Below are 26,768 nucleotides of genomic sequence, written 5' to 3'. Positions count from 1 at the left end.
GAGGGAAGATGGGGCAATGGAGGGGGATCGCGGGACTGTGGGGCTGAGGGGAGCGAGGTCGGGAATGGGGGAAGACGTGAGTGGAGGGCACAGCGAGGGAAAGGGGGGAGGTGGGGAGGCGGGCGGAGAGAAGCTCTTCTCAGCTTTGGGAGCGATCAGGGGACTAACCCCTCAGGGTGCAGAAGCTACACGGAAAAAAACCCAACCCCCCCTCAACCCCCCGCCCCACGACACACACACCCGGCTCTGAGTGTGTTATTGTCCGACACCCCTGTGGTGGTGGGGTCTGTGTGCCCTGAGTGTTGGGGGCTGCCCAGGGCCCTGGTCTGATTTCCCTCCAGGGTTCAGATCTCAGCCACACCAGAGTCAGACCGGAGTCTCTGCTGGCTCAGGGAGGGGGGTGCGCGGATGGGCCAATGGGATCAGCCTCTTCCTGCCTGTCCCTGGGGGCTGCCGGGGGAGTCCAGGGCAGCTCAATCTTCAGGTGATGCCACCGGAGGCCTCCAGGTATTGCTAAGGGAGAGGGGTTTACACTGCAATGGGGGGAAATCTCCCAAAGTGGCCCTTTTGATTCTTCCCTTTTTTTAGCATTTGGCTCAGAGATGCTGTTACTGGGAGGGTCTGAAGAGTCTGGGGGGAATCGGGGTGTGGCAGGACAGAAGCCCCTTCTGTAACCTCCCTCTCGCCCCGACAGGCTGAGGAATCAGGTCCACGTTTCACTAAAGATCGGCCAGTCTTCCAGGGGACAGAGAAGGGAAATGGCTGTGTTGGAGCCAGCTCAGGTAGGGGAGTCTCAGGGAGCTGCTGGGCGGGGGAGGGAGGAGTCAGGGTTTGATAAATCTACTGATTTACTAAGTAGGCCCATTGTGGCAGGGAAAGGGGGAGGGCACATTCCCCCAGTTCTCAGGCAGGATATAACCACCTCGGCAGGGCTGGGAACATTTTCCAGGCTCCCAGCGCTGGAGCCTGACCCCACTTGCCCGGGGCTGCTGTGAAATACGAAGGGAAGCTGTCGGGATTCCTGTCCCTGTCCCCGGCTCAGAGCTCTGCTTCCTGTCCCAGTCTGTGGCTGGCAGGCGTGTGGGAAATGAGAAGATCCTGGCGTGCTCCGTGTGCTGGGGCGGACAGGGAGCTCTCACCTTTTCCACCCCCTGAAGCCTCCTGGCTGCTCTGAGCAGGGTGGGGATGGGATTCTGCTACTCTGGCCCTCCCACCGCTTCACGTTTTTTTTTCCTTTCCCATGAGTAGTGGGATTGTGGCTGGGGCAGCAGGTGCTGAGTGGGGGACTCTTGGTGTTTCAGATGCCGGTGACCTTTGAGGAGGTGGCTATTTATTTCACCCAGGGGCAGGGGGCTCTGCTGGACCCCGCTCAGAGAGCCCTCTACAGGGACGTCATGCAGGAGAACTACGAGACGGTGACCTCGCTGGGTAAGGGATTCCCGTCCCCTCAGTTATAAGAAGCTGTGGGGTCTACGTGTCTTAATGTGGTCAGGTTTTTCCCTGGTCAGTTAGAGCAGAGGCGAATGGGTTCCATAATGCACAGCTGCCATGTGAGAAATACATGCATTTCGGTGCCCTCTCCACTGGGACATGGGAGTCAAAACCCAATGGACAAGCTAAACCATCCCCACCCCTCCAGCTTTCAAAGGGGCATAAGTCCACATTGTCTTGTCTGTGTTGTTTCTTGGCTGCACATACAATCTCTGTTCATCTCCCTCCTTGGGAATAGCTCCAGGCATGGGGAGGGCTCTGGGCTGTGCAGGTTTAGAAAGAGGCAGGGGCTTAAGTGCAGACCTGTGTGTGAGTCAGCAAGGCCCCCAGAGCGCACAGATCCTGGGAAGGCCTAGTGAGGGTGTAGTAATAATTCAACTCACCTCCCCAGACAACGTCCTCTGCGCAAGGGGGCTCAGTGACCCTGTTCCCATCCTCTTGGATTCCACGTTCCTCCAGCAGAGCACAGGGGCAGGTTCCACTCACGGAATGTCCTTTGTGACAGATCCTCCACCAATGCTCCATGCACCCTGATCCAGACTCATTTCACCTTCTGCACAGGATTTCCCATTCCTAAACCTGAGCTTATCGCCCGGCTGGAACGAGGGGAAGAGCTGTGGGTGTCCGATCTCCAGGATTTCAAGGACAGAAGGCTTCAGAGATGCACCAGCACAGGTGAGACCTGACAGAGAAACCATCTAGGGAATGAAGGAAAAGTTGAGAATCCCAAAATATGATGTGAGTAACGCCCTCAGTTCTTCTTCATCTCACCGAGAGCAGGGCTATGGTCAGCAGATATTGCTCACGCCATTCCACCCTTCCCGTCTCTCCTTCCTTGTAAATGTTAGGGTGGGATGTGGAGGCAGAATCCACTTGCTCAGTCTTTGTGTTGGCTTTTCCCTCAATGCTATTCCTCTTTGTCCCCAGCACAATGACTCCTCTCTGGATTGTGTCTCTCCCAGCAGGTGCTGAGCGAGGGAGTGAGAACAAGGAGGGGAATCATCATGAGGCAGTTCCTGGGGAAGTGGAACCACAGCGGACCTTTTTGGGAAGAGCTGAAGGGAATTTTTCCCATTGCTGGAATCAGGGGGAAGCCTGGGGAAATTGGCACAGGTCAGAGAGGCTTCTAATAAACCAACCCAGGAAGAAAGTGGATGAATCTCTTAACAGTGGGGGAGGAGATGAGAATCCCAGAGAGCAGCAGACAAATCCCAAGGAAGAGACACCCTGGCACTGCCTTGAGTGTGGGAAAGGATTCATTGTGAGATCACAACTTGTTACACATCAGAGAGTCCATACGGGAGAGAAACCATTTCAATGCTTGGACAGTGGGGAAAGCTTCAATAAGCGCAGAGATCTTAATAACCATGGGAGAAGCCACACTGTAGACAAGCCCATTCAATGCGTTGAAAGCGGGAAATGTTTCAGTTCAAAGTCAGCACTAAATTCACATGAGAAAAGCCACACAGGAGAGAGACCCCATAAATGTTTGGACTGTGGGAAAAGCTTCACATGGAGGTCGGCACTTGTTAATCATCAGGCAATCCACACAGGAGAGAAAACCCATAAGTGCTTGGACTGTGGGAAAAGTTTCATACAGCGGTCAACCCTTGTTAAACATCAGGTAATCCACACAGGAGAGAGACCCCACAAGTGCTTGGACTGTGGGAAAAGTTTCACTTGGAGATCAGCCCTTGGTTATCATCAGAAAATCCATACAGGAGAGAGACCCCACAAGTGCTTGGACTGTGGGAAAAGTTTCATATGCAAGTCAGATCTCGCTGATCATCAGGCAATCCACACAGAAGAGAGACCCCATAAGTGCTTGGATTGTGGGAAAAGTTTCATACGAAGGTCACGCCTTGTTCAACATCAGGCAATCCACACAGGAGAGAGACCCCACAAGTGCTTGGACTGTGGGAAAAGTTTCATACAACGGTCACGCCTTGTTCAGCATCAGGCAGTCCACACAGGAGAGAGACCCCACAAGTGCTTGGACTGTGGGAAAAGTTTCAAGGAGAGGTCAGACCTTGTAAAACATTGGGCAGTCCACACAGAAGAGAGACCCCACAAGTGCTTGGACTGTGGGAAAAGTTTCATACGAAGGTCACGCCTTGTTCGTCATCAGGCAATCCACACAGGAGAGAGACCCCACAAGTGCTTGGATTGTGGGAAAAGTTTCATAAGAAAGTCACACCTTGTTCAACATCAGGCAGTCCACACAGAAGAGAGACCCCACAAGTGCTTGGACTGTGGGAAAAGTTTCAAGCAGAGGTCATACCTTGTAAAACATCGGGCAGTCCACACAGAAGAGAGACCCCACAAGTGCTTTGACTGTGGGAAAAGTTTCAAGCAGAGGTCATACCTTGTAAAACATCGGGCAGTCCACACAGAAGAGAGACCCCAGAAGTGCTTTGACTCTGGGAAAAGTTTCATGCAGAGGTCACACCTTGTTAAACGTCAGGCAATCCACAAAGGAGAGAGACCCCACAAGTGCTTTAACTGTGGGAAAAGTTTCATGCAGAGGTCACACCTTGTTCAACATCAGGCATTCCACACAGGAGAGAGACCCCACAAATGCTTGAATTGTGGGAAAAGTTTCATAAGAAAGTCACACCTTGTTCAACATCAGGTAATCCACACTGGAGAGAGACCCCACAAGTGCTTGGACTGTGGGAAAAGTTTCATACGAAAGTCAGAGCTTGTTTATCATCAGGCACTCCACACAGGAGAGAGACCCCACAAGTGCTTGGACTGTGGAAAAAGTTTCATACAGAGATCAGCGCTGGTTAAACATCAGAGAATCCACACAGGAGTGAGACCCTATAAGTGCTTGGACTGTGGGAAAAGTTTCACATGGAGACCGGCGCTGGTTAAACATCAGAGAATCCACACAGGAGAGTGACTCTATAAGTGCTTGGACTGTGGGAAAAGTTTCAGACAGAGATCATACCGCATTAAAAATGGGAGAATCCACACAGGATGAATGTGGTCCACTCCCAATGACTGATGAGGAAGGGTCAATACCAAGAGAGGGAAAATTGCTTTTCTAGTGAGCCAGCCACTCCCAGTCCCTATTCAGGCCCAAATTGTTGGTTTTAAGTTTGAAAATGAATTGTAGCTCTGGAGTTTCTCTCTGAAGTCTGTGTTTGAAGTTTTTTGGTTGAAGGATGGCTACTTTTACATCTGTTACTGAATGTCCAGGGAGAGTGAAGTGTCCTGCTACTGGCTTTTGTATGTTACCATTCCTGATGTCAGATTTGTGTCCATTTATTCTTTTACATAGAGACTGTCCGGTTTGGCCAATGTACGTGGCAGAGGGGCATTGCTGGCCCATGATGGCATAGATCACATTGGTCAATGTGCACGTGAATGTGCCCCTGATGGCGTGGCTGATATGGTTAGGTCCTATGATGGTGTCGCTAGAGTAGATATGGGGACCGATTTGGCAATGGGATTTGTTGCAGGAATTGGTTCCTGGGTTAGTGTTTCTGTGGTGTGGTGCTGATCAGTATTTGCTTCAGATTGGGAGCTGTCTGTAAGCGAGGACTGGCCTGCCTCCCATGGTCTGTGAGAATGAGGAATCGTTTTCCAGGATAGGTTGTAGATCGTTGATGATGTGCTGGAGAGGTTTTAGCTGGGGACTGTACATGATGGCCAGTGGTGTTCGGTTATTTCCCTTGTTGGGCCTGTCCTGTAGAAGGTGACTTCTGGGTCTCCATCTTGCTTTGTCAGTCTGTTTCCTCACTTCCCCAGGTGAGTATTGTAGTTTTAAGAATGCTTGATAAGGATCTTGTAGGTGTTTGTCTCTGCCTGAGGGATTGGAGCAAATGCGCTTGTATCTTGGGGCATGGCTGTAGACAATGGATCGTGTGATGTGTCCTGGATGGAAGCTGGAGGCATGTAGGTAAGTATAGAGATCAGTAGGTTTCCAGTATAGGGTGGTATTTATGTGACCATCACTTATTTGCACTATAGTATCCAGGATCTCTTGTGTGGACTGGTCCAGGCTGAGGTCGATGCTGGGGTGGAAATTGTTGAAATCCAGGTGGAAGTCAGCCATAAAGATGTTGCCGTGCTGTGGGGTCATGCAGGTACCCATAGCAGTCCCGCTGACTTGAAAGTAGAAATTGTCCCCAGATCTGAAATGGTTGAGGGTGAGGACAAAGTCACAAAGCTCAGCCACCAGGTGTGCCGTGGCCTCATCAGGGATAATGTTCCTGACAGCTTGTAGCCCATCCTCATGTGGAACATTGGTGTTAAGAGCTTCTACATCCATGGTGGCCAGGATGGTGTTTTCAGGAAGATCACCAATACGTTGTAGTTTCCTCAGGAAGTCGGTGGTGTCTCGAAGATAGCTGGGAGTGCTGGTAGCATAGGGTGTGAGGAGAGAGTCCACATCGCCAGATAATCCTGCTGTAAGAGTGCTGATGCCTGAGATGATGGGGCGTCCAGGATTTCCAGGTTTATGGATTTTGGGTAGCAGATAGAATACCCCTGGTCGGGGCTCTAGGGGTGTGTCTGTGTAGATTTGTTCCTGTGCTGTAGCAGAGAGTTTCTTGAGCAGTTGGTGTAGTTTCTTTTGGTACTCCTTAGTGGGATGGAGGACAGTGGCCTTTAGAATGTGGTAGAATCCTAGAATCCTAGAATATGAGGGTTCGAAGGGACCTTAGGAGGTCATCTAGTCCAACCACCTGCTCAAAGCAGGACCGATCCCCACTTAAATCTTCCCATCCAGGGCTTTGTCAAGCCTGACATTAAAAACTTCTAAGGAAGGAGATTCCACCACATAGAATCATAGAATATTAGGGTTGGAAGGGACCTCAGGAGGTCATCTAGTCCAACCCCCTGCTCAAAGCAGGACCAATCTCCCATTTTTGTCCCACATCCCTAAATGGCCCCCTCAAGGATTGAACTCACAATCCTGGGTTTAGCAGACCAATGCTCAAACCACTGAGCTATCCCTCCCCCACAAAGGTACCACCTCCCTAGGTAACGCATTCCAGTGTTTCATCACCCTCCTAGTGAAAAAGTTTTTCCTTATATCCAACCTAAACCTCCCCCACTGCAACTTGAGACCATTACTCCTTGTCCTGTCATCCGCTACCACTGAGAATAGTCTAGATCCATCCTCTTTGGAACCACCTTTCAGGGAGTTGAAAGCAGCTGTCAAATCTCCCCTCATTCTTCTCTTCTGTAGACTAAATAATCCCAGATCCCTCAGCCTCTCTTCGTAAGTCATGTGTTCCAGTCCCCTAATCATTTTTATTGCCCTCCGCTAGACTCTCTGCAATATTTCCACATCCTTCTTGTAGTGTGGGGCCCAAAACTGGACACAGTACTCCAGATGAGGCCTCACCAATGTCGAATAGAGGGGAACGATCACGTCCCTTGATCTGCTGGCAATGCCCCTACTTACTGCTGGCAATGCCCCTACTACAATGCCCCACTGCTTTCCCTTCATCCACAGAACCAGTTATCTCGTCATAGGAAAGTTGTAGGAAAGTTGCCTGGCAGTCTCCTGTTCATAATTGTTAGGGGAAATTAACCTAGTTAGCATATGTGACTCCATTTTGGGTTTCCTCTCGGCCATTAACTAGAAGTGAGCACATCACGTACTAAGGAAGGAGGATCCTTCAAAGTGGACAGCTGGACAGTTTCAAGAGAAGGGAAACAAAGGAGACAGGAACTAACGGACATGCCTGAAATAGCTGCTAATTCAGCGTTTTTGCAGGGGGAAGGTGGCTGCAGGGGATTGGTGATAGATAAGGAGAAGGCCTGTTTATTGGGTTAGGCCTCCCCCCCCCCGCCCCGAGGCACACAGGCAGGATGTTTTGCCAACAGCATATAATCTTTGTGTAACGTGGAATCAGGGTCCCGCTCTGCTTAAGAGAACGGTACCACGCTCGAGCGTAATAAACCTACAAACTCTGAGACACTCTGCAGTCTGTCTTTATTTTGTTGCCTCAGCCTAGAAACGAACTGTACGTGTCCTAACTGGAATGATTCGTAACAGTTGCTGTGAAATACAAAGGGAAGCTGTCGGGATTCCTGTCCCCGTCCCCAGCTCAGAGCTCTGCTTCCCGACTCAGCCTGTGGCTGGCAGGCGTGTGGGAAATGAGAAGACCCTCCCATTCTTCGTGTGTTGGTGGGACAAGGAGCTCTCACCGTCTCCCAGCCCCTGGAGCCTCCTGGCTGCTCTGAGCAGGGTGCCTGTGAGATTCTGCTACTCTGGCCCTTCACTCTTTTCTTTCTTTGCCATGATTAGTGGGATTGTGGCAGGGGCAGCAGGTGCTGAGCGGGGGACTCTTGTTGTTTCAGATGCCGGTGACCTTCGAGGAGGTGGCTGTGTATTTCACCCAGGGGCAGGGGGCTCTGGTGGACCCCGCTCAGCATCTGATGTGTTCTGACCAGTGTTCCCTCAGTTTTTACGTCCAAGTGCGGAATGAATTTGGTTCTACGCACCAGTATGTGACACCTCATCTCCATATTGGCGCACAGAACAAAATTCATGGGGTGGGGGTGGGGCCGAGGGATTCAGAGTGTGGGAACTGGCTCAGGACTGGGACAGGGATGAGGTGCAGGGGGTGAGGGCTCTGGATTCAGGTGCGGGCTCTGGGGTGGGGCTGGGGATGTGGAGGTTGACGTGTGAGAGGTGGTTCAGGGCTGGGACAGAGGGACGGGGTGCAGAGGGGTGAGTGCTCTGGCTAGGCATGTGGGGGTTGGGACTGGGGATGAGGGGTTTGGGGTTCAGACTGCAGTGGAGAGAGGACTCCCCCAGCCCTCTCTCACCACAGGAGTTTGGGGCCAGGTCAGAAGCAGCTCTCCCCAGCCATGGCGGCTCCTGTGGTCCTGGGCCAGGCTGAGGGAGGGGTTCCTCTCCCCAGCAGGTCCAGTGGACCTGGGCCAAGCCTGGGGAGGGGCTCCTCTCCCTGCCTGCCTCCACGGCCCTCCATAGCCTGCAGTGCAGCTGTGTAGCCTGCCGGGAACACAGTTTCTGACCCCCGACCTCCCGTTAGCAGAGTGATTGCTAGTCCCTGAGTTCCCCCTTTGGGGCCAGGTTGTCTCATTCCTAGATAGTCAAGCATTTACTGTTTCTACATTTTATCCCTTATGGGCCAGAATTAACCAGATGCTAAAAAGGTGGGAGAAGGGACAGTAAAATGTGGTGTTTTCGCTTCTGTGCTATTTCAGGGCAAGGGGGTGAGTGCGAGAGATTCCCATTTTCCCCTCTCACTGTCACGCTCCTCTCTCCACACAGCAGCCTCTGTCCCAGCCATGGAAAGTTTAACCTGCCTCCGTTCTATCCCTCCATCTCCCACGGTGTCACGTACCACCCTGTCCCTGGCTCTCCATGCTTAGGAGTCACAGCTTTGATGTCTGTGATCTTAGTCAGACTCCCGAGGGCTGGAGAAGGAAGTGTCACAGACCTGGAGTTGGCAGGGAAATCTCAATGAACTTCAAAGCACAGTTGGACTTTCAGATCTTATAGTCCCGTTTCCATCTTTTGGTAAAATTACTTCCCGGCTTTTTCTAGGTTTGGTCCAGATGATTTGTAGATGGCAGGGTTGTTTTCTCTTTCGTTCTCTTTCTTTTATGATGATGCTAAAACTTTTGTAACTAATACAGCCGAATAATGAGGTGAGAAGTGAAGGCGGTTTAGCCACTTGAGAAGAAAATGGGTAAATTTCTTCCCCTGATTTTGAGTCTTAAAGGATTCTCTGAGATTTCCACCAACAGGAAGAAAGGGGTAAACAAAGAAACTTACAATTCATCTGTAGCGCAGTGTATAGCTCACTTATGCCACGGAGTTCCCTGACCCCATAACCCAGCAAAGACTTTTCAAATATATAGGATCCGAGTACAAGAAGCGGGGAAAGGGGTTCTGGCCCCATGTCTGCTCAGGGCAGCAAGATCCCTTGAAAGACAATAGGAGCATCATTGAGCTGGGGGAGTGGTCCGAGCTGGAAGGCTTTCCAATGAGCATGGACTGCTGAAAACTTTTGGGTGAGAGAAATCCTTTTGTTTGTAAGGGTACGTCAACACTGCAAACTTAAGTTGACCTGTATTAGGTTGACTTATAACCACTCCAGTAATGAGTGCAGTAGATGATGTCCACACTGTCCTCCTTGGGTCGGTGGGGTGTGTCCTCACCAGGAGCACTTCCACCGACCTAGGAGGGGCAATGTGGGGAGCTGAGAGCCCACTCTGTCAACTCCAGCAGCAGCTCTCTCCCAGGAATGTGGCTGCCCTACAAGCTCTGTGTGAATTGCTCCCTATCTAGGCCCCGTTCCCTGCTGGGCTGCCGCCCTCCACTCCCTCTTCCCCATAAAGAGCGAGGGAGGCCACCTGGAGCTTCTCCCTCCCCTGGCTCCCACCCCCCCCCCGCACCATTCCCCTCCCAGTTTGACACCAGACCATAGATAACTACTCTGAGAGCAGTCTTTAGTTGTGCACCCACTTTACAGTAATTTCATCTCGACCAATGAATTCTTCCCTGCTGGTCAGAACTGAGTCTAACCCACCTGCCCCCTGGTTCCTTCCTCCACCATCGGAAAGCAGAACTTGTCCCTGACGCGTTCCCAGCACTTCTGGCCCAGTGGATGCTGTTAGGGTGGCCAGGTGCCCGGTTTTCAACCACGAAGTCCAGTGGAAAAGGGGACCTGACAGTGTCCGATCACATCTACAGACGACAGCCAAAGTCGAGTTACTGCGGGTGGGGAGGCACTGGGTCATCACTCCCATCAGAGCCGACTCAGCCGGGGCTGCCTCCTACTTGCACTGGGCAGCTGCAGCTCCCAGCCCCGGCTCCACAGACAAGTCCTGCCTGACCTAGGCAGGGAAGGGGGAAAGAGAAGTGGAGGGCGGGTAGGCCCTTGGAGGAAGAGGTGGAGTCGGAGCAGGGCCTTGGAGGGAAGAGGTGGGGCAGGGGAGGTTGCAGCACTCCTACTTGAGTGTCCATTTTTAAAATATTACCAAATTGGCAACCCGAGTCGCTAGCTGAGAGGTTGTGAAAATTTTTAGCAAACATAGAAATACCCTTTTTCACAGCAGCGGATTTACTAACTGCCAATAAAGAAACTATGATTTTCATGTTTATAGGAGTAAGGGGATTGTTGGCCCCTTACTGAAACTTAATGGGTTGGCCATTAGTTAGCCCGTCTCCGAACACCAAAAGAAAGGGGAAGGGCCAATGAGAAATGAAGACCCTGAGACTGACGGGGGGCGGGGGTGGGGGGGCAATGCTGTAGGTCAGCCTGATTGACAGGGCAGGCAGGCCAATGAGGGAGTCAGGAACCGGGATCCTCTCCTTTGTGTCAGCTAGAGCTGGCTGGGCTAGAGTAGAACAGGAGGGGCTAAGGAGAGAGGAGGGCTGGGCTGGGCTGGGCTGGAGGCAGAGGGAAACTGGAGCAGTCGGGAGGCGGGAGCAGTGAGCGAAGGGGACCCTGGGCAAAGGGCCCAGGGCAAGGAGAGGCCCTCAGCCAAGAGGTCTTGCAGGCCAGACTGGGTGGGGGATCATAACCCTGACAGGAAGCAGCTGACGCTAGGAAGAAGGGTCCTACTACCTAGAGCCTGAGGCCAACACCAGAGTTAGTGTCCAAACCTGGGCATGCCTGCAGCACAGGCCGGGCCTGGGCAGGAGGCCTGGGACGTGGGAGGGACAGACTGTGAAGTGCCCTGGCATTCCAGAGAGGGTTGTTTGGGGTTCCCCCCCACAGAGCGGGGTGTCATGTTTTCCTTTCATCTTTCCCACTTTTCTCCTTATTTTTGTATTAGTTGCTGTTTAATAAATTGTATTTGTTCTTAACTCTGTGCAATGATCAAGGAAGCATCCAGAGTGGAGAGAACACCCCACAATGGGGACAGCTGTCCTGAGTGATCACAAGATTGGGGGTCGAGCGCCTCAGGAGCCCTTGGCCCAGTCTTGGGGTTACGGGTCCAGAGTGGAAGCGGGCAGGGGTCCTCGAGGTCATGCAGGCCTCTGGGTAAAGGACTCAGATCCTTTTGCTTGCCAGTTCCTCTGGGGCTTGGTAGAAGCCAGAAAAGTTCCCCACGCTAGGAGGAGTGTTCCCCCCTCTTACCTCTGTGCATATTGATTGGTTTCTAGTAAAGTTAATTGGGATTATAGGGGTAAGTGTCAGAGCGGGCACCAGCGAGAGCTGCTGGCCACACTCTGAGGCCACCAAATTTGGTCGTGAGAACCCCTGGGCAAGATGCTCATGATGGTCCCTTGTGACCTTGGAGCCTGTGAGTGTAACAGGAGCCGGACCCAGGGATGCTGATCCTTAGGTGTGTTGATCGCTAGGACCCAGGAGCGGCTGGGGGGCGGCTCTGGGGGAGCGATCGCGGGGCTCAGGCCCGGCCGCAGGAAGTGACTCGCAGCCGCTGCGGGGACTCCGGCTCCCAGGCTCCCGGCGAGATCCCCGAGCCCCGGCGGCTGGTGCTGGGAGCCCGGAGCCCGGGCTGCAGCCGGGAGAGGGGAACCTCCAGCCGGGCCCTGCCCGCTGCTCCCCGGGAGCCTCTCCCAGGGCAGAGCCCCCAGCCCGGCCAAGGCCCCTTCCCGCCCCGGCCCTGCCCCGCCCCGGGGGCCCCGCTCGGAGGGAAGGTAAGAGAGACCCTCCCATCCCCCCCTTGCTGCGGCCCCCCCCCCGTCACATCTGGGCTGCAGGGGGAGGAGGATAAAGAGGGGCCGGAGGCGGGTGCAGGGGATGCCGGGGGCAGGCTGGGATGGGGGCAGGGGTGCACTGGAGGGAAGATGGGGCAATGGAGGAGGATCGGGGGACTGTGGGGCTGAGGGAAGCGAGGTCGGGAATGGGGGAAGACGTGAGTGGGGGGCACAGCGAGGGAAAGGGGGGATGTGGGGAGGCGGGCGGGGGGAGATGCCAAGGCAGCTTCTCCGCCCCAATGGAGACGAGGTGGGAGGGGCGGAGAGAAGCTTTTCTCAGCTTTGGGAGTGATCAGGAGACTAACCCCTCAGGGTGCAGAAACTACAAGGAAAAAACCCGCCCACCGCCCCCACACACCTGCCTCTGAGTGTGTTATTGTCAGACACCCCTGTGGTGGTGGGGTCTGTGTGCCGTGAGTGTTGGGGGCTGCCCAGGGCCCTGGTCTGATTTCCCTCCAGGGTTCAGATCTCAGCCACACCAGAGTCAGACCGGAGTCTCTGCTGGCTCAGGGAGGGGGGTGCGCGGATGGGCCAATGGGATCAGCCTCTTCCTGCCTGTCCCTGGGGGCTGCCAGGGGAGTCCAGGGCAGCTCAATCTTCAGGTGATGCCACCAGAGGCCTCCAGCTATTGGTAAGGGAGAGGGGTTTACACTGCAATGGGGGGAAATCTCCCAAAGTGGCCCTTTTGATTCTTCCCTTTTTTTAGCATTTGGCTCGGAGATGCTGTTACTGGGAGGGTCTTGTTGCCGGCACCCAGTGCCAGAGGCGAGCAACAGCGGTGGGGAGGGGGTTCGCTACCCGGTGTGCTTCAACCAATAATCACAACGGGGTGGAGAAGCAGAAAAGTTTATTTGAAGCTTCAAAAAGGTACAGGGAGATTAGAATCTCAAATCCTGTACACAGAGCAGGAAGTTACACAGGCTTTTATACATCCTTTCTTCAGCATACTTATCCAATAGCAAGCTGCCCTAAGTATCCATATAGCCAGCCAATCCAGTTCCCAGCTAGTTTCCTTGTTATTTGTATCATTTGTTAAACTATACATAAAGCTGCTTTATTCAGCATTGTTCATCCATATCTGCCCTGTTTGGCCTTGTTTAGTTTCAGGCAGTCTGACTCTGCAACATATTGTTGCAGATCCTCAGCATAACTGCTGCGAGTGCCTCCTGGCGGGGGGGTGCCAAGGACACTTGGGCCCTGACACATGATACTGCACAGCATAACACCGGTAATACAAGCAATACAGGAAAAAGAAGTTTCAATAAGAGGCTAATTAAACCACCAAGCCAAAACGACAAACCCCAGCCTGAAAACAAGGTTTGCAACCAATCGCTCTCGGGGGCAGTATAGGCAACCTATGCTCCGGCTCGGGCATGGGCCTCAGCCTGTACCACCTTTTCATAGATCTCATAACTGCTATCGTTTACATATACACACCATCGGGGCCCGACGAGGGCACAAACCCCTCCTTGGGATGCCGAGAGATAGTCCAAAGCCAGCCTGTTTTGGAGGGAAAATGTCCTGAGCTGCTGTACCTCTTTATTTAATGTTTTTACTGCTGACCCTAAATCGCTAACCGAGTCCTTTAACTTTAAGGCCACTTTCTCAAGTACCATCTGCAGTCTTACAGTGTAGCGGCCTGTGCATGCCATGGCTGGCCCGGTAAACAGTGGCGCTATTTCCAGTACAGAGCACCCTACAAGCTTCTCGGTTGTGAGGGAATTTTTTTATTTTGCCCTCCAATGCCGTAGTCAGTCGCCGCAGGGTCTTTTCTCGTGACTTAACAGAGGTGTCTCGGGCATTTTTAATCTTTCCTTTGGGCAGTGTGGCAGTTATTGACAGATGAGGAACTCCACGAGCTATATAACAGCTACCTGTCCAGTTGGCTGGCAGCACCTTGTAAGCCTTTCGGCCACATACAAAATAGTGACCCTGTGGGGCCCAGTAAGGACTGTTTCTTAAGGGGGTTCCTGGGATATTTAAGGCTGCTTTGGCTGTTTTTCCAAACAGTTCATATGCCCCTAAGGGGGCATCCCATGCTCCTGATTGGGTACAAGTAGGGGCGTTTCTAATTGTGCCGTTCAAATTACACTCGCCGTAGGGACCACTACAAACCCATCATTGGCTTGCTACGTTGGAGATATTAACTGGACGGCAAGTTATATTTTCAAACCCTTTTTTTGTGGTAAGATTATGTGTAAACGTTTCCCTAAAAGGGGAAGAACCATTACACCCACACTGCTGGCCTCCCCTTTTGGTCTTTATCCAATACCCGTCAGCCCACTGTGTAATAACACAGGAGCTTTTTCCCACAGGACGCCCATAGTGATCAGATTGGTTTCGGGTAAAACATAACACTCCCTCAGTGAGTACTGCAACTGAATACTCCTGGTCCTGATAGGTGGCCTGCTGTAAAGAGGTCTTGTTCCAGAACGGCGAGTCCGCTCTTTCCTGCTCTTTGGTGGCAGCTAATTCTGCTAGGGTCAAGGGCAGCATGTCAAGGGGCATTCCCGTTTTGGGGGACAGTGGATTTGGAGCACATACCCAGCAATCAGTCTGGTTTGTTAAAGTAGCAACATGGTGCGCAAGCAAAACAAAGGAGTTATGCTCCCGATATGCACAGTTTGGAACTACTAATACAGAGAATAACAATGTTACCCAATTAATTATCACCAGAGTCTTTTCAACCCAGGGTCTTTAGTACCTGGGTGGGCCCATTTTAGCGTTAAGGTGCCCGCTATTTGTGTCTTTTAAACAGTAGCTTTAGCCCAAGATTGTTACTAGATGAGGAGTCAGCAGGTTGGACGGTCCACTGTTCTGCTGACGAGGGGGTGGGTACTGCCTTCAGACGAGAGTGATGGCTCCAGTTCTTGTGTCCCTCGATCTTTGCCGCTGTATGGGAGACCAGCAGGACGGTAGAGGGTCCTTTCCACTTTTCCTGGAGAGGCTCGTCTTTCCAGGTACGAACAAGCACGGAGTCACCGGGCTGTAAGGAGTGGACGGGAGAGTCCAAGGGGAGAGGCTGGGAATCCTTGGTATACCTGTGAAGAGACAAGAGAACAGCAGACAGGGAACACATATACTGAGACAAAAAACCATTACCCAACTCCCATTCCCCTGACAGAACCGGGGTGCCATTCATAGGCCATACCCTTCCAAACATAATTTCAAAGAGACTAAGCCCTAATCTACCCTTTGGGAGAACGTGGATACGGAGTAGGACGAGGGGCAAAGCATCAGGCCATCGCAGTGAGGCTTCTTGGCACGCTTTTGAGAGATGCCATTTAAGGGTCTGATTGGTACGGTCCGCTACACCACTGGCTTGCGGTCTCCAGGGCGTATGGAGTTTCCAGGGGATCTGCAAGGCATTTGAGATGCTTTGGATGATTTTTGACGTGAAGTGTGTCCCGTTGTCAGATTCCATCCACAGGGGGAGTCCAAAGCGAGGAATGATCTCCTTAACAAACTTGAGGGCCACTGTCCTGGCAGTGCAGTTACGGCATGGGAAGGCTTCTGGCCATCCGCTGAACCGATCCACTATGACAAGGAGATATTTGAACCCTTGGGTCCGGGGAAACTCAGTAAAGTCTATTTGCCACACTTGTCCGGGGCTCGGAGTGGGTTCTAGGGCAGCTGGTGGCACAGGATGTCCCGGTGGGGGGTTATTCTTTTGGCAGACTAAGCAGTCCGCTTGTATCTGGGCAGCCAGGGGTCAGAGTCCGGAAGTGATAAAGTATTTTCCCATTAGCTGGATAAGTGCTTCCCTGCCAGTATGAGTGGTTTGATGTAGTTTCTGCAGCACTGGCTGGATCAGGCCCTTTGGTAAGAGGACCTTCCCTTCCGGGGAATGGAGCCATCCCTCCTTTTCCCGGAGACCGAGTTTGTCAGTTAGCTGTCTCTCCTCCCCAGAGTACTGAGGGGTTGGAAGCTCCCCTACTGATGGGATAAGGGCATGCATATGGGCGTTCTCAGTCTGAGGGGATGGCAGGGTGGCAGCATGCTTAGCCTCTCTATCTGCCCGGGCATTACCTCTGGCCACATCTTGATCGTCCCTTTGATGGGCTTTACAGTGTATCACCGCCACTTCCGAGGGAAGTTGTACGGCTTCTAGGAGCCAGAGGATTTGGGGCCCGTACTTGACTGGGGAGCCTTGGGCTGTCAGCATTCCCCTTTGCTTCCATAGGCCAGCATGAGCATGGAGCACACCAAAAGCATACTTTGAATCAGTAAAATTGTTGACCCGCTTTCCTTTTGACAGTTCAAGTGCACGGGTCAGGGCTATTAGTTCGGCAAGCTGGGCAGAGGTCCCAGCAGGCAAACCTTCCGCTTCCACAGTGTCATGGATGGTCACAACAGCATAACCCGCCCTCCTTTGCCCATCTATTACAGTACTGCTACCATCAGTGTACCACTCATCATCTGCATTTGGGAGGGGTACATCCTTTAAATCCAGACGGCTGGAGTACTGGGCATCTATGATCTCTAAACAGTCATGTTTCTGTTCCTCTGTTTCTGGCAACAGGGTGGCTGGGTTAAGGGAGGGGCAAGGCTGTAAGGTGACTTCAGAGTTTTCTAACAGCTTAGCCTGGTACCGAGCAATCCGAGCCTGGGTGAGCCAAAGCCCTCCCTTTGCATCCAATAAGGCTCGGACCATATGGGCAGTATAGATTTGCATAACCCCTCCCAATGTTAGCGTCTCAGCTTCCTCAAGCACTAGGGCAGTAGCTGCAACCGCCCGTAAACATGCCGGCCAACCCTTTGCAACCTGATCCAGTTGCTTAGAAAAATAAGCCACGGGACGTCTCCGTGCTCCTAACAGCTGTGTGAGCACTTCTAGGGCCACCCCCTTTCATTTATGTACATACAACTGAAACGGCTTAGAGAGATCCGGCAGGCCCAGAGCCGGGGCTTTTATTAACTTTTTTTTCAGGATTTTAAATGCCCTGTCAGCCTCTGGGGTCCAATAGAAGGGGTCATGATCTGCTCCTTTTACACAGTCGTACAGGGGTTTAGCGCAGAGTCCAAACTCTGGGATCCATATCCTGCAAAAGCCTGCCATACCCAGAAATGCCCTGAACCGTTTACGAGTGCTTGGGGTAGGGACTTGACAGATAGCTTCCTTTCTTTCGCTTGAAAGCTGACACTCCCCTTGCCTTAGCTGTAACCTGATCCCTCTCCACCTCAGACAACAGGGTTCTCAGGAGGATATTACAGTCGTCCCAATCCAGCTTGTGACTACTGAGGCACCCCTCAAAGACTGAAATAAACCGGCTTGGGTTCGTGGAGAATTCCCCAGCCCGTGTTTTAAAAGCTGCTAGGTCTATTGGATTGAATGGCACATGGGTGTAAACTTGCATGGTGGTAGCCTGACGTCCGTCTTCCCCTGGGCAAGCCACAACAGTCTCGGTAAGCAAAGGATAGAGTCCCACCGAGGGGGCAATCTCTGTAACCCGAGGCATCCTACCCTTCTAAGGTGGGGGCGTGGGGGCCGAAGGGGACACCGGCTCTGCCATTACAGTGGGGGTGGGGGTCTGGGGACTAACATTAGCTACTAACGAACCAGTCGGAGTCAAATTAGAGTGCTGTAAAATATCTGGTCGAGTACATAAAGCCAGAAACAAATGCGCATACATATGTTCATTCCACTTTCTTGTTCTCTGACAGAACAGGAGTAACTGGAGGATCGTGTTGTAATTAATTGACCCTCCTGGTGGCCACCACTCCTGGTCCTCTAGTTGATATTGAGGCCAGCCAACTGTACAGAATCGTTTTAATTGCCTCTTAGTCATCGGATCTGCACCAAATACCTTCCAGTTTGCTAAAATGCATTCTAGGGGCGTACACTGTGCCCTAAGCCCCGAGCTCTGTCCCTGTCCCATACCTACACGGTAACTCTGGGCATCCCCAGGTTCCAAAAGAGCATACAATCCGGATTTCCAAAGGTTCCTACCTTATCTAAGGGACCGGTTCCTCATCGTCGCCCACAGCTGCTTCTCCACTATATGAGTGTGTTGTGCCCTCTGGGGTCGATCAAATCGCGTCTCCTCCGAGGCCCCCGATGAACTCACCGGTGCGCGCTGGGCGTCGATTCTCGCTGCAATCCTCGACCTCCAGGAGGGGTCCGGGCAAGGCTAAATAGCAGCCTCGTCGCCCACCCAGGGACGCCAAAAGCTGTTGCTGGCACCCAGTGCCAGAGGCGAGCAACCGCGGTGGGGAGGGGGTTCGCTACCCGGTGTGCTTCACCCAATAATCACAATGGGGTGGAGAAGCAGAAAAGTTTATTTGAAGCTTCAAAAAGGTACAGGGAGATTAGAATCTCAAATCCTGTACACAGAGCAGGAAGTTACACAGGCTTTTATACATCCTTTCTTCAGCATACTTATCCAATAGCAAGCTGCCCTAAGTATCCATATAGCCAGCCAATCCAGTTCCCAGCTAGTTTCCTTGTTTTTTGTATCATTTGTTAAACTATACATAAAGCTGCTTTATTCAGCATTGTTCTTCCATATCTGCCCTGTTTGGCCTTGTTTAGTTTCAGGCAGTCTGACTCTGCAACATATTGTTGCAGATCCTCAGCATAACTGCTGTGTGTGCCTCCAGGCGGGGGCGGGCCAAGGACACTTGGGCCTTGTGCGAGGGGGCTTCATCGACACTCGTGGTCTTCCATCCCCTCGAGCTCCCTAGTGGCCATGCCCCAGTGTCCCCAACAGTCTGAAGAGTCTGGGGGGAATCGGGGTGTAACATGGACATGGACATGGACAGAAGCCCCTTCTGTAACCTCCCTCTCGCCCCGACAGGCTGAGGAATCAGGTCCACGTTTCACTAAAGATCAGCCAGTCTTCCAGGGGACAGAGAAGGGAAATGGCTGTGTTGGAACCAGCTCAGGTAGGGGAGTCTCAGGGCGCTGCTGGGCGGGGGAGGGAGGAGTCAGGGTTTGATAAACCTACTGATTTACTAAGTAGGCCCATTGGGGCAGGGAAAGGGGGAGGGGACATTCCCCCAGTTCTCAGGCAGGATATAACCACCTCGGCAGGGCTGGGAACATTTTCCAGGTTCCCAGTGCTGGAGCCTGACCCCACTTGCCCGGGGCTGCTGTGAAATACGAAGGGAAGCTGTCGGGATTCCTGTCCCTGTCCCCGGCTCAGAGCTCTGCTTCCTGTCCCAGTCTGTGGCTGGCAGGCGTGTGGGAAATGAGAAGATCCTGGCGTGCTCCGTGTGCTGGGGCGGACAGGGAGCTCTCACCTTCTCCGCCCCCTGAAGCCTCCTGGCTGCTCTGAGCAGGGTGGGGGTGGGATTCTGCTACTCTGGCCCTCCCACCGCTTCACGTTTTTTTTTTCCTTTCCCATGAGTAGTGGGATTGTGGCTGGGGCAGCAGGTGCTGAGTGGGGGACTCTTGGTGTTTCAGATGCCGGTGACCTTCGAGGAGGTGGCTGTTTATTTCACCCAGGAGCAGGGGGCTCTGCTGGACCCCGCTCAGAGAGCCCTCTACAGGGATGTCATGCAGGAGAACTACGAGACGGTGACCTCGCTGGGTAAGGGATTCCCGTCCCCATAGTTATTAGAAGCTGTGGGGTCTGCGTGTGTTAATGTGGTCAGGTTCTTCCCTGGTCAGTTCGAGCAGAGGCGAATGGGTTCCATAATGTACAGCTGCCATGTGAGAAATACATGCATTTCGGTGCCCTCTCCACTGGGACACGGGAGTCAAAACCCAATGGACAAGCTAAACCATCCCCACCCCTCCAGCTTTCAAAGGGGCATAAATCCGCATTGTCTTGTCCGTGTTGTTTCTTGGCTGCACATACAATCCTTGTTCATCTCCCTCCTTGGGAATAGCTCCAGGCATGGGGAGGGCTCTGGGCTGTGCAGGTTTAGAAAGAGGCAGGGGCTTAAGTGCAGACCTGTGTGTGAGTCAGCAAGGCCCCCAGAGCGCACAGATCCTGGGAAGGCCTAGTGAGGGTGTAGTAATAATTCAACTCACCTCCCCAGACAACGTCCTCTGCACAAGGGGGCTCAGTGACCCTGTTCCCATCCTCTTGGATTCCCCGTTCCTCCAGCAGAGCACAGGGGCAGGTTCCACTCACGGAATGTCCTTTGTGACAGATCCTCCACCAATGCTCCATGCACCCTGATCCGGACTCATTTCACCTTCTGCACAGGATTTCCCGTTCCCAAACCTGAGCTTATCGCCCGGCTGGAACGAGGGGAAGAGCTGTGGGTGTCCGATCTCCAGGATTTGAAGGACAGAAGGCTTGTGAGATGCACCAGCACAGGTGAGGACTGACAGAGAAACCATCTAGGGAATGAAGGAAAAAGTTGAGAATCCCAAAATATGATGTGAGTAACGCCCTCAGTTCTTCTTCATCTCACCGAGAGCAGGGCTATGGTCAGCAGATATTGCTCACGCCATTCCACCCTTCCTGTCTCTCCTTCCTTGTAAGTGTTAGGGTGGGATGTGGAGGCAGAATCCAATTGCTCAGTCTTTGTGTTGGCTTTTCCCTCAGTGCTATTCCTCTTTCTCCCCAGCACAATGACTCCTCTCTGGATTGTGTCTTTCCCAGCAGGTGCTGAGCGAGGGAGTGAGAACAAGGAGGGGAATCATCATGAGGCAGCTCCTGGGGAAGTGGAACCACAGGGGACCTTTTTGGGAAGAGCTGAAGGGAATTTTTCCCATTGCTGGAATCAGGGAGAAGCCTGGGGAAATCGGCACAGGTCAGAGAGGCTTCTGATAAACCAGCCCAGGAAGAAAGTGGATGAATCTATTAATGGTGGGGGAGGAGACGAGAATCCCAGAGAGCAGCAGACAAATCCCAAGGAAGAGACACCCTGGCACTGCCTTGAGTGTGGGAAAGGATTCATTGTGAGATCACAACTTGTTACACATCAGACAGTTCATACGGGAGAGAAACCATTTCAGTGTTTGGACAGTGGGGAAAGCTTCAGTAAGCACACAGATCTTAATAACCATGGGAGAAGGCACACTGTAGACAAGCCCATTCAATGCGTTGAATGCGGGAAATGTTTCAGTTCAAAGTCAGCACTAAATTCACATGAGAAAAGCCACACAGGAGAGAGACCCCACAAGTGCTTGGACTGTGGGAAAAGTTTCACATGGAGGAGGGCGCTTGTTAGACATCAGAAAATCCATACAGGAGAGAGACCCCACAAGTGCTTGGACTGTGGGAAAAGTTTCACATGGAGGTCGGCGCTTGTTAAACATCAGGTAATCCACACAGGAAAGAGACCCCACAAGTGCTTGGACTGTGGGAAAAGTTTCACATGGAGGACGGCGCTTGTTAGACATCAGAAAATCCATACAGGAGAGAGACCCCACAAGTGCTTGGACTGTGGGAAAAGTTTCATATGCAAGGCAGATCTTGCTCATCATCAGGCAATCCACACAGGAGAGAGACCCCACAAGTGCTTGGACTGTGGGAAAAGATTCATACAAAGGTCACGCCTCGTTCTACATCAGGCAATCCACACAGGAGAGAGACCCCACAAATGCTTAGATTGTGGGAAAAGTTTCAAAAGAAAGTCATACCTTGTTCATCATCAGGCAGTCCACACAGGAGAGAGACCCCACAAGTGCTTGGATTGTGGGAAAAGTTTCATAAGAAAGCCAAACCTTATTCAACATCAGGCAATCCACACAGGAGAGAGAGCCCACAAGTGCTTTGACTGTGGGAAAAGTTTCATGCAGAGGTCACACCTTGTTCAACATCAGGCAATCCACAAAGGAGAGAGACCCCACAAGTGCTTGGACTGTGGGAAAAGTTTCAAGCAGAGGTCATACCTTGTTAATCATCAGGCAATCCACAAAGGAGAGAGACCCCACAAGTGCTTGGACTGTGGGAAAAGTTTCATGCTGAGGTCACACCTTGTTCATCATCAGGCAATCCACAAAGGAGAGAGACCCCACAAGTGCTTGGATTGTGGGAAAAGTTTCATAAGAAAGTCACACCTTGTTCAACATCAGGCAGTCCACACAGGAGAGAGACCCCACAAGTGCTTGGACTGTGGGAAAAGTTTCTCATGGAGACCGGCGCTGGTGAAGCATCAGAGAATCCACACAGGAGAGTGACTCTATAAGTGCTTGGACTGTGGGAAAAGTTTCACATGGAGATCAGATCTCGTTCAACATGGAAGAATCTACACAAGAGAGAGACCCCCAGAAGAGCTTAGACTGTGGGAAAAGTTTCAGACACAGATCATACCTCATTAAAAATGGGAGAATCCACACAGGATGGACGTGGTCCACTCCCAATGACTGATGAGGAGGGGTCAATACCAACAAAGGGAAAATTGCTTTTGTAGTGAGCCAGCCACTCCCAGTCCCTATTCAGGCCCAAATTGATGGTGTTAAGTGTGCAAATGAATTGTAGCTCTGGAGTTTCTCTCTGAAATCAGTTTTTGAAGTTTTTTGGTTGAAGGATGGCTACCTTTAAATCTGTTATTGAATGTCCAAGGAGATTGAAATATTCTGCTACGGGCTTTTGTATGTTACCATTCCTGATGTCATATTTGTGTCCATTTATTCTTTGACATAGAGACTGTCCGGTTTGGCCAATGTACGTGGCAGAGGGGCATTGCTGGCCCATGATGGCATACATCACATTGGTAGATGTGCACGTGAATGTGCCCCTGATGGCGTGGCTGATATGGTTGGGTCCTATGATGGTGTCGCTAGAGTAGATATGGGGACAGATTTGGCAATGGGATTTGTTGCAGGGATTGGTTCCTGGGTTAGTGTTTCTGTGGTGTGGTGCTGGTGAGTATTTGCTTCAGATTGGGAGCTCTCTGTAAGCGAGGACTGTCCTGCCTCCCATGGTCTGTGAGAACGAGGAATCGTTTTCCAGGATAGGTTGTAGATCGTTGATGATGTGCTGGAGAGGTTTTAGCTGGGGACTGTACATGGTGGCCAGTGGTGTTCGGTTATTTCCCTTGTTGGGCCTGTCCTGTAGAAGGTGACTTCTGGGTCTCCATCTTGCTTTGTCAGTCTGTTTCCTCACTTCCCCAGGTGAGTATTGTAGTTTTAAGAATGCTTGATAAAGATCTTGTAGATGTTTGTCTCTGCCTGAGGGATTGGAGCAAATGTGGTTGTATCTTGGGGCATGGCTGTAGACAATGGATCGTGTGATGTGTCCTGGATGGAAGCTGGAGGCATGTAGGTAAGTATAGAGGTCAGTAGGTTTCCAGTATAGGGTGGTATTTATGTGACCATCACTTATTTGCACTATAGTGTCCAGGATCTCTTGTGTGGACTGGTCCAGGCTGAGGTCGATGCTGGGGTGGAAATTGTTGAAATCCAGGTGGCATTCTTCAAGGGCCTCCTTCCCATGGGACTATATGATGAAGATGTCATCAATGTAGCGCAAATAGAGGAGGGGGCGCTAGGGGACGAGAGCTGAGGAAGCGTTGTTCTAAGTCAGCCATAAAGATGTTGGCATGCTGTGGGGCCAAGCGGGTACCCATAGCAGTCCCGCTGACTTGAAAGTATAAATTGTCCCCAGATCTGAAATGGTTGAGGGTGAGGACAAAGTCACAAAGCTCAGTCACCAGGTGTGCCGTGGCCTCATCAGGGATAATGTTCCTGACAGCTTGTAGCCCATCCTCATGTGGAATATTGGTGTAAAGAGCTTCTACATCCGTGGTGGCCAGGATTGTGTTTTCAGGAAGATCACCAATACGTTGTAGTTTCCTCAGGAAGTCGGTGGTGTCTCGAAGATAGCTGGGAGTGCTGGTAGCATAGGGTGTGAGGAGAGAGTCCAGATCGCCAGATAATCCTGCTGTAAGAGTGCTGATGCCTGAGATGATGGGGCGTCCAGGATTTCCAGGTTTATGGATCTTGGGTAGCAGATAGAATACGCCTGGTCGGGGCTCTAGGGGTGTGTCTGTGTAGATTTGTTCCCGTAATATATCAGGGAGTTTTGTGAGCAGTTGGTATAGTTTCTTTTGGTACTCCTCAGTGGGATCGGAGGACAGTGGCCTTTAGAATGTGGTAGAATCCTAGAATCCTAGAATATGAGGGTTGGAAGGGACCTCAGGAAGTCATCTAGTCCAACTCCCTGCTCAAAGCAGGACCGATCCCCAATTAAATTGTCCCAGCCAGGGCTTTATCAAGCCTGACCTTAAAAACTTCTAAGGAAGGAGATTCCACCACCTTCCTAGGTAACGCATTCCAGTGTTTCACCACCCTCCTAGTGAAAAAGTTTTTCCTAATATCCAACCTAAACCTCCCCCACTGCAACTTGAGACCATTACTCCTTGTCCTGTCATCCGCTACCATTGAGAATAGTCTAGATCCATCCTCTTTGGAACCACCTTTCAGGTAGTTGAAAGCAGCTATCAGATCTCCCCTCATTCTTCTCTTCTGTAGACTAAATAATCCCAGATCCCTCAGCCTCTCCTCGTAAGTCATACGTTCCAGTCCCCTAATCATTTTTGTTGCCCTCCGCTGGACTCTCTCCAATATTTCCACATCCTTCTTGTAGTGTGGGGCCCAAAACTGGACACAGTACTCCAGAAGAGGCCTCACCAATGTCGAATAGAGGGGAACAATCACTTCCCTCGATCTGCTGGCAATGCCCCTAGTTATACGTCCCAAAATGCCATTGGCCTTCTTGGCTACAAGGGCGCACTGTTGACTCATATCCAGCTTCTCGTCCACTGTAACCCCTAGGTCCTTTTCTGCAGAACTGCTGCCTAGCCATTCGGTCCCTAGTCTGTAGCGGTGCATTGCATTCTTCCGTCCAAAGTGCAGGACTCTGCACTTGTCCTTGCTGAACCTCATCAGATTTCTTTTGGCCCAATCCTCCAATTTGTCTAGGTCCCTCTGTATCCTATCGCTACCCTCCAGCATATCTACCACTCCTCCCAGTTTAGTATCGTCTGCAAACTTGCTGAGGGTGCAATCCACACCATCCTCCAGATCATTAATAAAGATATTGAACAAAACCGGCCCGAGGACCGACCCTTGGGGCACTCCGCTTGATAGTGGCTGCCAACTAGACATGGAGCCATTGATCACTACCCGTTGAGCCCGACAATCTAGCCAATTTTCTACCCACCTTATAGTGCATTCGTCCAGCCCAAACTTCTTGAACTTGCTGACAAGAAGACTGTGGGAGACAGTGTCAAAAGCTTTGCTAAAGCCAAGGAACACCACGTCCACTGCTTTCCCTTCATCCACAGAACCAGTTATCTCGTCATAGGAAAGTTGTAGGAAAGGTGCGTGGCAGCCTCCTGTTCATAATTGTTAGGGGAAATTAACCTAGTTAGCATATGTGACTTCATTTTGGGTTTCCTCTCGGCCATTAACTAGAAGCGAGCACATCACGTACCAAGGAAGGAAGGAAAGATCCTTCAGGGTGGACAGCTGGACAGTTTCAAGAGAAGGGAAACAAAGGAGACAGGAACCAGTCGACATGCCTGAAATAGCTGCTAATTCAGCGTTTTTGCAGGGGGAAGGTGGCTGCAGGGGATTGGTGATAGATAAGGAGAAGGCCTGTTTATTGGGTTAGGCCCCCCGAGGCACACAGGGAGGATGTTTTGCCAACAGTATATAATCTTTGTGTAACCTGTAATCGGGGTCCCGCTCTGCTTAACGGAGCGGTGCCACGCTCGAGCGTAATAAACCTACAAACTTTAAGACACTCTGCAGTCTGTCTTTATTTGGTTGCCTCAGCCTAGAAACGAACTGTACATGTCCTAACTGGAATAATTCGTAACAGTTTGGGACTCTAGGCTCGCCCTCGTAAGCGAAGCCGCACTCCTTCCCTCGGACAACTCCAGCCGGCATCCGGGTGAGTTCACCTTCGAGAACTCGGAGGAACGGGTGTGTGGGCTGTCGTTTAGGCGATAGGCTGGCACCTTAGGTGTTCTTTTGGTAGCCCTAGAACTGGCTCTGGGCAGAGTGTGAGCAGGGGAACCCCTTTGGCTTAGATTCTTGGGAATTGGAAAAGTATTTCTGGCACCCATGGGTTAGGTGAAAGGAGAGCTGTAATTTTGTATAAAGTCGAGTGGCCAGCGCTGACTATTCAGACGCCCTTTGGATGGCCACCCGACGGAACTTTTGCACAGGATGAATTAACCTGCCTTAGACAACAGCTGGAGGACAAGCATCCAGCTCAAATGGATTACTGGTATGTATGGGATAATTGGGCATCCACCCAAGATAAGGGCGCCCCTCGACTTTGGGCTCTGGTACCAGATCTAAGGTTTGCATGCTGCTTGCAGGTTCCGCTCCGCCCTATGCTGCTTTCCCTCCTCCGTCTCTTCCCGCTACTCCTCCTCCTGTTGCCCCTCTATACCCGTCTCTAACCCTACCCCCTGTTGCGCTTCAAGCGCCCGATACAACAACCCATTGCGACGAGCAATGACCGTGTCACTATGGTCACGGTCCACCGCCCTTTTGGGTCACCTGGCAGTCACAGATGCCGAGGTTGCGCGACGATCCGGAAAGAGTCCTACAGACTATCCGTTCAGTCTTTACGGCCTTTAACCCTAACTGGGCAGACGTCCAAGCTATTTTGAAACCCTATTTACCCCTGACGAGAAGTATTCTATTCTAGACGCCAATCGGCGTTGGGCGGGGGACGCTGAGAATCGCACC

The 26,768-nt window shown here is 51.8% G+C and overlaps 2 protein-coding genes and 1 long non-coding RNA gene across 8 annotated transcripts in view; 2 read left to right on the top strand and 1 right to left on the bottom strand.

Moving 5' to 3' along the window:
* LOC114022341 (zinc finger protein OZF) overlaps positions 1-26,768 on the bottom strand; it is a 793,526-nt gene that overhangs the window by 545,961 nt on the left and 220,797 nt on the right. The gene's annotated exons all lie outside the window — the stretch shown is intronic.
* Positions 1,375-26,657, top strand: LOC102929815 (zinc finger protein 391). Its single transcript, XM_043528478.1, has 5 exons — positions 1,375-1,428; positions 2,053-2,166; positions 20,719-21,797; positions 25,901-25,959; positions 26,501-26,657. Exons 1-5 carry the CDS (start codon positions 1,395-1,397, stop codon positions 26,655-26,657), a joined length of 1,443 nt encoding a protein of 480 aa, XP_043384413.1. The 5' UTR covers positions 1,375-1,394.
* On the top strand, positions 17,391-19,620 carry LOC119567596. The gene is made up of 3 exons (XR_006285751.1): positions 17,391-17,563; positions 18,955-19,042; positions 19,563-19,620. It is a non-coding gene; the product is annotated as an uncharacterized LOC119567596 (long non-coding RNA).

Source organism: Chelonia mydas, chromosome 14 (assembly GCF_015237465.2).
Source record: "Chelonia mydas isolate rCheMyd1 chromosome 14, rCheMyd1.pri.v2, whole genome shotgun sequence".
Classification (NCBI taxonomy): Eukaryota; Metazoa; Chordata; order Testudines; family Cheloniidae; genus Chelonia; species Chelonia mydas.
Note: the sequence above shows the minus strand (reverse complement) of the source record. Positions and strands in the feature narration are given on the sequence as shown.

Coding starts and splice junctions, on each gene's coding strand:
- LOC102929815 (XM_043528478.1), top strand. CDS start 1,395: ATGCAGGAGAACTACGAGACGGTGACCTCGCTGG. Junction 1,429..2,052: donor CGAGACGGTGACCTCGCTGG/GTAAGGGATTCC, acceptor CCTTCTGCACAG/GATTTCCCATTCCTAAACCT. Junction 2,167..20,718: donor TCAGAGATGCACCAGCACAG/GTGAGACCTGAC, acceptor CTTTCCCAGCAG/GTGCTGAGCGAGGGAGTGAG.